Source organism: Phalacrocorax aristotelis, chromosome 2, assembly GCF_949628215.1.
Source record: "Phalacrocorax aristotelis chromosome 2, bGulAri2.1, whole genome shotgun sequence".
Classification (NCBI taxonomy): domain Eukaryota; kingdom Metazoa; phylum Chordata; class Aves; order Suliformes; family Phalacrocoracidae; genus Phalacrocorax; species Phalacrocorax aristotelis.
In genome coordinates this window covers 76,590,671-76,602,274 of record NC_134277.1, presented here as the reverse complement: position 1 = coordinate 76,602,274, position 11,604 = coordinate 76,590,671, and the positions used below count along the sequence as shown (strand labels likewise).

General features: G+C 40.3%; 1 protein-coding gene across 1 annotated transcript in view; it reads left to right on the top strand.

Annotated features, from left to right (window-relative positions):
- The window catches only part of MYLK4 (myosin light chain kinase family member 4), an 84,460-nt gene that overhangs the window by 11,950 nt on the left and 60,906 nt on the right, over nt 1–11,604 (top strand). Inside the window, exon 2 of the mRNA XM_075084164.1 lies at nt 3,461–3,719. Within this exon, the coding sequence (XP_074940265.1) occupies nt 3,461–3,719 (259 nt within the window). The remainder of the gene's footprint in view (nt 1–3,460; nt 3,720–11,604) is intronic.

Here is an 11,604-nt window from a genome sequence, read left to right as displayed (position 1 = left end):
TGTGGTGTGCAGGTTTCCAGCCTGCTGGGGCTGTGTGGCAAAGCCTGGGGAGCGGGTGGGAGAAGAGCAAGGCCGCATGGGCCCTGTTCGAACGGCCTGAAGCACTGAGGAGCTACTTCAGGGTCATGCTCATCAATATTGTCAAGGTCTGAGTGTTTGGGCGTCCACCTGGTTGTTTGTTGAAATATGTGAAAACTTCATTCTCAGTTGAAGAGCTAGCAATAAATTCCAATAAATTTTTGGTTTTAGTAAAGAAAATACATCTCTTGTATTAAGCTGAATGCAGGGCAGGTTGTATTTGAAAGAAAAGCATAGTAAGCGGTGCCATTTGCATCTTAATTTACCACCTGAACTTGACCCACTGGTAATTCTTTCCATATTACATCTTGTTTTCTTTCTTAAATTATATATTTAGGTTTAATTATATACTGTTACATAATCATTCCCAGGTTTTAAAATTCAGGTCAACCTAATGTCAGGATGTATTGGGAGGTAAACAAGTCTGGCTGCTGGCTAACGGTACCTGTCCCCAGGCTGAAATTTTGAAAATGGCTGGTTTGCAAATGGCCAACAGGTCAGAAATAAACTTTTTATTTGAACTGAAGATGGAGGCCAAAGGACTGAGTTTTCAGAGAAGTGCTTTACGGCCCATCATGTAAACGTAGTTCTGGCTGAAGGAGTTACGATCTTAAAACAGATGGTGAAAGAAAAAGGGGTTGTTTGTGGGTTCTTCTTTTTGACTGATAAGTGTTTGCCTGCCCATTTCTATTTTCTATTTCTAACCAGTTTTATAAACATTTACTCTATTGTTTATAAGTTTATTGTGCAAATTTTCTTACTTTATTGTTTATATTGTGCAAATTTATTTATTTTCTGCTATTGGGCAGAAAAAGCATTAGGGCTGTAGGTATATAACCCCTGATACAGCTGGGCAAGTTTCTGGTTTTTTATGACGTGTGTGTTTCTCAGCATGTAAATGAAGATGTGGTTCATGAAGCAAGCAAGCTATTTTGCTTAAAGTGAGATATTGGTTTGCTGAACACAACCCAGAAGAAAGAGTCTTCCAGGCCAAAGTTGGGGAATATCAGTGATGGGGCGGAAGTTTTCACTCTGGGGGAAAGGGAGCTCAATACCCACTTGAAATATTTTTTTTCTTTTTCTTTTTAATAAGATGGAAGGCCGTAGCCTCCCGTTGCTCAGTGGCACATGACCAGGGTGGGATAGCTGTGGAAGAGGCAGCTGCAAACAAATTTCACTATGTGCATCTCAGAAACTCTCCATTGTTTAGCTTATTGTTTCAGGGATATACTAAGGTAATAATGGGGGAGAGGGCAATCACTTTTGCACTCAGTCCTAGTCTCTGCTTGGTAACCAAGCCCAGTAATACCTTCAGGCTTGCTATCCCATTAATATTTTCCCAGATAACTGACTCGTTCGTCAGCTTGAAGGAACAACATGTTCTTTCAGTAGGACATGCCATTCTCATTAAATAGATGGCCACATTTGGTGATCATCACCTGGGGCATGATGTGCTCTTTGAAGAGCTATGGAGAGCCTGAATCAACTTTCCCTGGTTGCAGTCATGTCAGGCCAGAAGTAGTCTTCACAGCCAGGTTGCTCTACAGTACTGTAGGATTTGAGTAGCTGGAGACATGGAGGCAATGGGAGGGCATCTGGAAACATTATCTGTTTTTTCTGACAACTTTGGAGTATGTTGCATCACCCCTTGGTGTGGAGTAGATCAAAGGATCCGTAGAATAATGGCTGAAAGGTTATACTGAGCCCTTGTGGTATGTCAGCTGCAATTGTCAGTGCATTTAGGAAAACTCAAGAACGCAGCTCTTGAGAAACGGGGCAAGAAAATCCTCGTAGTGTCCTTTCACCTGAAGGTGATGGAAAAGGGATGTCAGAGCCATGAGATCTGGTGATAGAGGCTAGAAGCAGAAGACCCAGTACCTTTACATACTGGGTGCACGACTTCTTCAGGTGATGAATGCCTTACAGTCCCATGCTAGCGTCCCTGCATCTCACATATGAAAAGCAAGCTCTAGGGGTGCACTAATGTGATAGCAGGAGTCTCTCTGGAAGGCTCATTTGCAAGCTGCAAGCTTGCACTGTCCTTTGCTGTCCATCATCTATAAATGTCACCACTAGCAAGCCACCTCCTGTGTCAGACGTGAGAGCATGTGGCATCTTTTGCATCTGGGAGAAGTTTGGAGGGCTAACTATGGGCAGTGCAGTTAGCTGATGTAGGTGTACATCTCATCTGTTGCATGTGCACAGATGTGGGGTCAAAACACAGTGAGGAGCTTTTTCTGTTGGAAGGTGTTCGGGTAAAAATAACTGATTTAATTGGGTCTCTGGTTGGTACACTGAAAGCTGTTTCTCTGTGCTGCTAATGACTCTAAGGTTGTATATACATTCTTAATTACGCCATATAGTTTATGGTATTTATGCAAGTTAAAATGAAAACCATGAGCTGTGTAATGAGATTGAACAGATTCAGCTTTCTAGAGCTAAAGCATTAGTGCCGTGCTTTTGTAGCTGGGTTTCCAGTACAGTGAAGGAAGGGTTGCAATAATAGCAATGAAAACATTTTAGTCCTCTATTTCCTGGGCCTACACACATTTGCCAAATGAAATTTTAGAGTAGTTTCTCTTACTCTTGTAAAATTAGTTGTGCAAAAGGACATATTTTCCAAGTGTAACCAAGTGATTACTTACGGGGGGGGGAACCCACTACCTTGCTGTGGAATAAAAGCCCTTCTACAGACAATCAAAACTAACAGCTTGACTTACAATAACTTGCCAGCCAATCTTACCATCAGACAAACCTCGATGATCCTACGTCATGTAAGTACTAGGCACAAAGTGAGGGCCTACAGAGGGAAGGAACCCAGCTGAGGACTATGCTTTTCTGCAGCCTTCAACAGAGGGCCTGAAATCACCACCATTTTGGCAATTACCCATTTCCGTGGTATAGGATAGTGACAAGAGAGGGAAGGACTGTGTTCAGGCCTAAAGCACTTTGTTTAATATCTAAAATCTTAATGGACTTAATAACAGGGTCCTCACATGTCAACTTGCTGGAAATGCGGCAGAGAGAAGGAGAACACATTTAGCCACAGGGAACCACTGAAGTGGTGAAAAAGCGGGAAATGACCTATAAGCAAAGTCTGCAAGCAGCAGCAATGTGTATTGATTTGATAGAGCTAAATAGTTTCTATGAACAAATTAAATTACATTGGTCTTGTAGCCTGCTTGATTTACCTGGTGTTGAATGTAGGTGAGTAGGTAGAATGGCCTCTGTGAACATCTAGTCCTGTTAACACTGTAGTTGTGTATTGGTTCAGAAAGTATGAGAAAGAGTTGAAATATAAAATAATTGCAACAATGGCACTTCTCTAAGCTAAAATGTATGAATAACGCTGATGCTTCTTATTTGTCTTTCTTTTGTACAGCCAAGAAGGAAGAGAAATCAGAAGTTACGCGTGTTCATTGGTTTATGAATCTAAGGTGGAGAGAAAAACAGACAGTATATTAAGCGGGCATAGTATGAAGCTGCTTAAGATTAACAGGCTGGAAGAGATCAATACACGGTGCAATGGCAACAGATTGGAAAAAACAGCCTTTTTTCAGAGCATGGCAAAAATGGGGAGGACTAGAAGCTTTCAGGAAGAAAAATTCAGTGAATCGGATCCTGCAGCAGAAGATGAAAAGGTAACAAACTAACTGCACAATTAATTTTGTCTTCCCAAAACACTGTCCCTTTCTTCTTTCAGCTAGTTAAAGAGTTTATTATGTGTGTTTCCCAGTAGAGTTGAATTTTTCATTATCATCTGTGAAAATGTATTGCAGCTGTGAGAGTCTGGTCAGCATCTTTTCATCTTTTGGATTCATAGAAGCAAGCACGTGTGGTTTTATTCTGGGGTTTATTTACAGCTGGACTTATATTCAGAAGTTGTGAAGAAGTTGTGTTGTTCTGCAGCTCTTCAAAATCAGAAGGTAATGATGGATTTTGTTTTGAAAGCCTTTGTCTTATCTAACAGCTCTGGAGTCAGTGCGGACTGGATGAATCCCATGGAAAGAGCAGATTTCCTAGAGGAACTGAGGAAGTTCTGTCCTTTGCTCCCTATTAACACTGGGGGAGCAGGGCATGGGCATGGTTACATGTTGCATGCCATGCTTGCAGGGTCGAGTGCTGTCCAGTGTCTCTCTGCTGTACCTGTCTCCAGTAAGAATGGTGCTGGGCATCATAGTATGGGGTCTCTGGCAGGAAGATGACTCTGTGATCAGCCAAAATGTGTTCACAGATAACAATGCATTTCCTTGTATTATGTTTTTTCCTATGGGAGAGTCTAGAGGAACCAGTATTTTATTGACAAGTCATTTAGACAAGAACAAAGAAAACGTGCTTGCAATACTGCAATGAGAAATTCATTTTACACACCATTTTGTGAAAAGACTTGAAAAATTTGTGCTGTGGCTGTTTGTGTGCTGATTGTGCTGATATGGTAGAGCAGTTTTGCAAGTGTTCTGTATATTTTTTTCATTCAGATGATAACCTGGAATATAGGTATAAAGTAAATTTCATGATGGTTTCGTTTGTATTCACAACTCAAGAAGCTGAATTTTTGGTATTTCTTAATCTGCTGGGTCACTTTTGTACAAAATTATTCCAGTCTTCAGTAAGCTATTACAGTTTTTACTTTGTAGAGAAAGAAAATGATCCATATATTAAAACAAACAAAGCATGTCTCACATAAGTAGAATGTGTTTATTTTGGAGAGTTTCATTTAGTGTTACAGTGAAAATGAGAATTAAAAAAAAAATCATATGGGTGGTCAGGATTTGGAGGGTGTTATTAGCTCTTTTAAGAAAGGTGTCTTCCAGTATGAAAATCACAACTTGCGCAGGTGAGAAAGTAGCACTGCTGTTGCTGCCATGTAGCTTTTTGTTTGAGTTTTGTCCCTTTAAGGTCAAGAAAATGGGTATGCGAGCTGCTTTGCCTGTGTTAATGTGACTTACTTTGATGACGAATTGCAGAAAGTAGCTGGGGTAGTGGGATTTTCCACCACTTTTTGCTGCAAAAACTCTTGATGTTTGCTTCTTCAGTCTAATAGTTGGAACTGGCTTTTTGTTAGGAATGCTGTGAGAAAAGGCAGGGAGAGTTTGGAGGTGCAGTAGGGGAGAAAGGAATAGGTTTAGGAGATGAACAGCTGGTGGCTAGTTGCAAGCTGGAGAAATAGCTCCGTGTTCCCATTTTAGCTCATCAGTCCCCTGGGGACAAGACTTCAAAGGTGAAAGGCAGTCCAGCTGAACTCTGGTAATATACCTCACTGAAGTGAGGTTTCCAGATACATAAACATTAGTTATATTTCTTCTAAGCTTTTACAAGCTTAGAATTTAATTGCAAAACTTAAGTTTCACACATTTTTTTCAATTTCTCAATGGGATACAGAATTGGGCCCTAGCTATGCTGTTAGTGTTGATAAAAGAAAAACCAAGACTTTCCTTTGAGAGGTCTTAGCTTTGTCTGCTTGCCTGAAGAACAGTTTTATTATACTGATCAGGAGAGGATGAAAAGAAGATTGTGCTGGCATGAAATGCAGTGAACTTTGCTCAGGTGTACGCATTTACAGGTGTATGCTTGTGGGCATATGTACGCAATTTCTGTGGATGATGTCCTGCTCCCTTTGGAAGCAGTGACAAAACATCTATTAGCTTCAATGAAAGTGCATTAGAACTCAAGAGACCATCTAAAAGAGAGTGGTCAAACTCTGTACTCGCTGGAAGAAATAATTATTCTGAGACTAATTGATTATAATTACAGAAGAAAATTACCTCCTTCCTCAAGCCAACTATTTTTCTAGATATATTTTTTATAAAATAAGCAAACACAAATGTCATCTTTTGGTACAGTATATTCTCACACAATACCCCCAAACAAACCCTAATTTAAAAAAAAAAAAAAAAAAGACTTTCCAGACCCGTTAAAAAACAACTATGGAAAGCAAACCCAGCAATTGTTGACCATCAATTACGAATAATGACTTCACAGTGTAATGTATGTCTTGGTGCCGTGAACAAGCTGTGGTGTTTCAGTCCTCTAGATGGCACTCTTTGCCACACCAGCTGTCCACCAGGACCGTTTGCTCTTGGAGAGGATGACTCAAAATAACTCACCAGTTTTGCATGTGGTCAGAATGTCCCCCATTTGTACAGTTGGCAGCACATGGCTTTGTGTCTCGGCTAAGTTTTGTCTTCAGGAATGAACACAAAGTTTTGCTTCAGGTGGTACATTAACAAGTGAATGACATCTTGTTTTATAGGACATGCTTTTCGTGTGCGAGAACCAGATTAAAAAAAAAAAATCACACAAAAGAAGAAAAATCCAGATTTGTCCTTGACCTATTGCACAGAACAGCCACACCAGGCTTTGTTTTGGTCCAAGGGAGGGGGTGGCACAGAGCAGCAACAAGCAGCTGTGAGAAGGTAGAACCACCTCTTTTGACAATAGCACCAGTTTATGCAAAGCTAAATTGATTGTGAAACTACTGCGCAATTTATCCAGCTGCATTAGCTTCCAGTCTGCTCCACGTTCCCCATCTACGCTGCTTCTGATGGCCCAGCCAAAGCTGCATGCTGTTGGTCAGCAAACGGGTAGTCTCTTCCTTCCAGCTCTTACCTGGTAAACGATGGGTATGAGAATGCAATTCAAATTCTTAGATTTTGAATCACTATCTGAAATTAGGACACTAATACATACATGCACAAGTGGAGAAGAAATGGCAGTTTGTTCTTACTGCTTAATTTACTTACTGCTTCATGACTGTTAGCTCTCTGTAATTATGGGCACCTGTTGCGCAGAAGATGTATAATCTGTATATATAAGGATTCCTTCCTTATATATAGACCAAAGACCTTATGTATTTATCCTTCACAATCCTTATATCCTTATATATAAGACAATAAACGATGACACACTTCGTTCCTCATATTTTTAGTTTTCTATCTCTAGAAGTACAACAGCTTCCCTGGGCTTATAATAGAGCTGGTAGCAGGATTTTTTACTGAAGTTGCTTACCATTTCCAATTTTAAGATACTGTTTTCAGTTGTTCAAAAATTTCCCAGGTTTTGGCTGCTCAAACCAAAATTTTCCATGCAGATTTTGCATCACATTGAATTGCTTGGGAAAATTCAGCAGAGACAATCTCTCTGTTTCTGGAAGTTTTAGGGGAAAGGAGTTACCTTGATGATATTGAAAGTCTCACATCCATGTGGTTGAAATGATTGGGCACCTCCATCCTTTGGATCAAGGACTTGAGGGTTGGCAGGTGAGCAGATGCTGGATATGAGATGGGGAGACAGCTAGGACCCACTTCCCTTGTGGTGGTGGTTTGGATATGGGAGCAATGTAGACAGACTGCAAGCACAGGAACAAAAAGGACTGCAGAGAGTAAAGCCGTGGCTTCCTGTGCATGTGCACCATGACACGTTTTAAGTGATTGTCTTGAATTTTGCCCCTTGGGTATTTTTTTTCCATTTCTTGCCTAATAAAAGGGAAAAAAGATGACCAGTGGCCTGAACTCTAACTGCAAAGGGATTGTGCTAAATTTTTGCTTTCATTTGAGAAGTTCTGGGGTGTCAGAGTAATTGCCTTTCAAGTCCCTCTAATACACATCTCATGTAGATCCCTGCACCTGTTTCACACTTGTCAGTGAGCCATCTCTCCTTTTCCTTGTAGGTTCAGGGAATATGTTGAAGTGTGAGAGAGGATCCTGCTGCTTGTCTGAGCCTTGCCTAGCTAGGTGGTACTTACAGAGCTGGGGAGGGTTTTGAGGGTGCCTGCCAAACTGCATCTGCTACAGCAGGAGATCCAGGTTAATCAGCTGATTAAAAATAAGAGGATGAATCTACCCCTGCGAAGGAGTTTTGCCTGGATTGCAGGTAGTTTCTGCCTTTTGGCTTCATATCTCCGTCACACCTTGTGGACTGTGTTAAGCTGTGGAAGAAAGAAAGAGATCCCTGCATCTGGAAGTGCACAGGTAGTAGATCTACTTTCAATGTTAGATACATTTCACTGATCAGTATTGATATTTTTTTAACTGGATGAATGCTGCTTTTGTTCAGATGTAGCCAGTTAAATCAATCGGTTCTTTCACAGAGCGGCACATATTTCTCTCTTTTACGAGAGTCTCTTTGGCGGTAATCCTAGACAGTTGATATGCTTTTCAGGAAGGTGCCTCTCTCCCCTTGCTTTTGGAATGCTTTTTCTTGCCATTAAAACATGATGCATCCTCTAGTGACCTCTACTGGGTGCAGTACAAGGGACTGCCTCAAGGTTACCATCTTTCACCATGGTGGGAGCAAGGTTGCCAGCCCTTCTTGTTGTGAGACTTGGAGATCCTCAGTAAGGCTCATGCCCGTTATTCTCCTGTTGTCAAGTGAACGTAGCATTATCTCCCCAAAGAAGTAGCATCACTAGTTATAACATCACTAGACGTTGCAGTCAAAGATAGTACATACGTTTGCTGTGATTTTCCAGAAGGTAATTCAGGGCTGTGATAACCTGTCATGTTTTAACTCAAGAGCTTTTAGAAGAATTCTTAACAGGGAACATTGCTTAAAGAAAAGTGCATGAGTTTAGAAAGGCAAAAAGGAAGACACTTGTCCTAAAGTAGCTCTAAAGACTTAGATTGCCAGAATGCTTAGGATTTTAATTAGCTTGCTGCAAGTGAAGCTTTTCTTTCTTTCTGTGAAGAGATCCACCTGCAGAATCTCAAAACTGATTTCATGTCAAAGGTTTGAGATCTGAAAAGGCTGCAACCTCACACTTGCATATTCTTCTAGTACTATTAGCCAAAGAGCCATGACTTACTTTGAATATATAACAGTTTTTCACACACTGTGTGAAAGGCTTGCAGAACAGTGATAAGGTAAATAATTTAAATATTAACTACACATATCAGCACTCACAATTAAGGGATTAATAAAGAAATTGAAGAATGAAAATAAAATTGTAGGATTTTTTGTATACTCTTCGATTATGACCTAAGAAGCTCATTATATGAATGTCCTCTAATCCATCAGAAAAACTGTTCTTTCAGAAATTTGTACTAATATTTTTCTCAATAAAAGCAAACCAGACAGATTTTACTAAGGTTTCCATTTATACTGATTCTGCTTCTATGACATATATGCATGGATAAATATAGAGAAAGGAAAAACTAAGGGGACACTCAAAAAGTAAAAACATATTAGAAATGTCTTTATTCATGTTGTTAATTAATTTGGTAGTGTCAGTTACTGAATGATATTTTTTTGTAAGCATTCGCTTTAAGTAATGATCTTTAAGTTCATTCTTTAACCAACTTGTTAGAAGAGGAAGAACTAACCGTTCAGTACCATACCGTCAAGGAGAACGTTGTCCCTGATATGCAGCTCTGTTGGGTGTAAAGTTCAGTCACATTCAATTACTGAAACTGCTAACAGTTTAGAATTGTGCATTTTTCGCAAAACAGTCAAACAAGAGTAGTAAAGAGAAGATAATTAATATATATGTAAAAAACATACTAGTACTCTGTTCTTTATAGAGAGTGGTTTCCTCTAGATTCACTGGCAAATAAAAATCAAGTCTGTGGTTGGTGGTTTGCATTTTTTTTCTGATCCAGTCTGAAGCTACTACAGCACTCACAGATGAACTTGAAAAAAGATCCACTCTTTTGTTTATGCCTAACTCACTAAGATTTTGCAGTTTTTCTTGGATGAATTGTAGTTTGTAAGGAAGAAGAGGTTCCTCTGTCCTAATTTTATTACACTTCCACTGTTTTCCTACTGTCAATTTATTTTCCAGTTTTTAAGACCTGAGGCCAGTGTATTAAATGGTATTTCTTAGCAAGAGAACTATATCCATTGCATTGCAAAGAAAAAAGATTTGAAAATACCCTGTGTTAAGACTACCAGTGATTGCTTTCCAGTCCTTATCTGCACTAAAGTATTTTTTTTCCTGAATTTTGCATGTCAGTGACTGTCAGCTCTTTGCCAGTTTTGTTGCACATGTTGTGAACCCACTTTTGAAATTTGGAGTGGTGACATCTGTCAGACATTTCTTTTGGAGGTTGCTCTGCACATAAGTTATGTTTGTTCTTTTGAGTTAGAAGGTCTCTCATGAAGTGCGAGTTTCCCAGGCTGTCTCATAAGTCCTCACACATAGGAAGGTGGCATGAACTCAGAAACATTTCAAGAGCACGGCAAGTGTCCTTGCCAGGGACTGGCAGCAGGCTGTGCTCGTGCAGGGACTCCTGGGTAATCTGAGTCCTTAGCTTTGGGAGGAAATGCGCCAACAGCAGCCTGAGACCAAGATTGCTGTGTCATCTCAGCACCCCATGGCATGTCCATTCCAGACACATCCTTCCCCCTCTCTTTCTAGAGAAGCATTGTTGTCTACTGCAAGTAAACTGTTCCTAGAGCTCCCTTGTTCCTCTTCATGCTGATGTGTGTTCAGTGGCTCTCAGAGCTGTGAAAGTTTGGACACATGGCTGGTGTGATCAGAAGGTCTGGTGATCTGTACCAGAGTTCATATTTGAGAATGGTACTGTCCCTGAACTCCCAAAGTGTGGAGAGAAGGGGAATAGGATCTAAAGAGCTCTATGGGTCTTGCTCACTTTTCTGTGGTTCTGGAGAAGATGTGAGTTTGGCTTCCTAAGGGAGTGTGAGGGAACAGTGCTACCCTTTGGTCATGTTGCTTCTTCCTCGAATCAGCATTAATCAAGAAAGAAAATTTAGAGCTATAATAAGTAACTTTCAGTAAATCCATTTTCTTTCTGTACGTAATGCTACAGCAGAATACTACTGTTGGTGGCAAGTAACTGAACTTCTGTTAAGCCTGTATCTGTTCAGTGGGTTGTAAAGGGCCTTTGGTAATTTTGTGTTATTATGAGCAAGCAGAGACCCTAACTGATATTGTGTGAGGCACAGTACAGTTTGGATCCACTCCACAGAATTCATTGTCTGAACAGCTGGATAAGGGAGAAGTAAAATGAGAAACAGGTTACATAGGTGGAAGAAGAGTCTCCTCATGTCATGCTCTCAGCCAGTGACATCTGTGCAGAGACATCTGTGATATGGAAATGAAATTGCTGACTCTCCGTCTAGTATCCTCTTTACATAGCTATATGCCGAGATCTGAGGGGAGGCATGCCTCCGAACCCTCAGCCTACTGGATCCCAGCCATTTAATGAATGCGGATTACTTTGCAAAGGTCCTGCACACCATTTGGTCCGGGATCAAATACTTCAAAAATCTGTAGCAGCTTCTACACATTTTCTTTATTTTTCTGGTGTTCATTTACTTGCAATTCACTTCTTCCCCCCCAGTTCATTCTCCTTGATTTTTATTTAGATCCTGTGAATACCATGGTGAGAGGTTTGTCATAACACTTGGAATATGTGACTATTAAAACATATGAAAATTAGATCAGTTTTGATACAGCAAAGGCATAGATACTTATTTCAGTGTAAAAAATGTTGAATCTTGTCTGTTTAGAAAAATACCTCCTTCCCTTAACTCCTCCTTGACCTTAGATGCATGGCTTAGCAAATA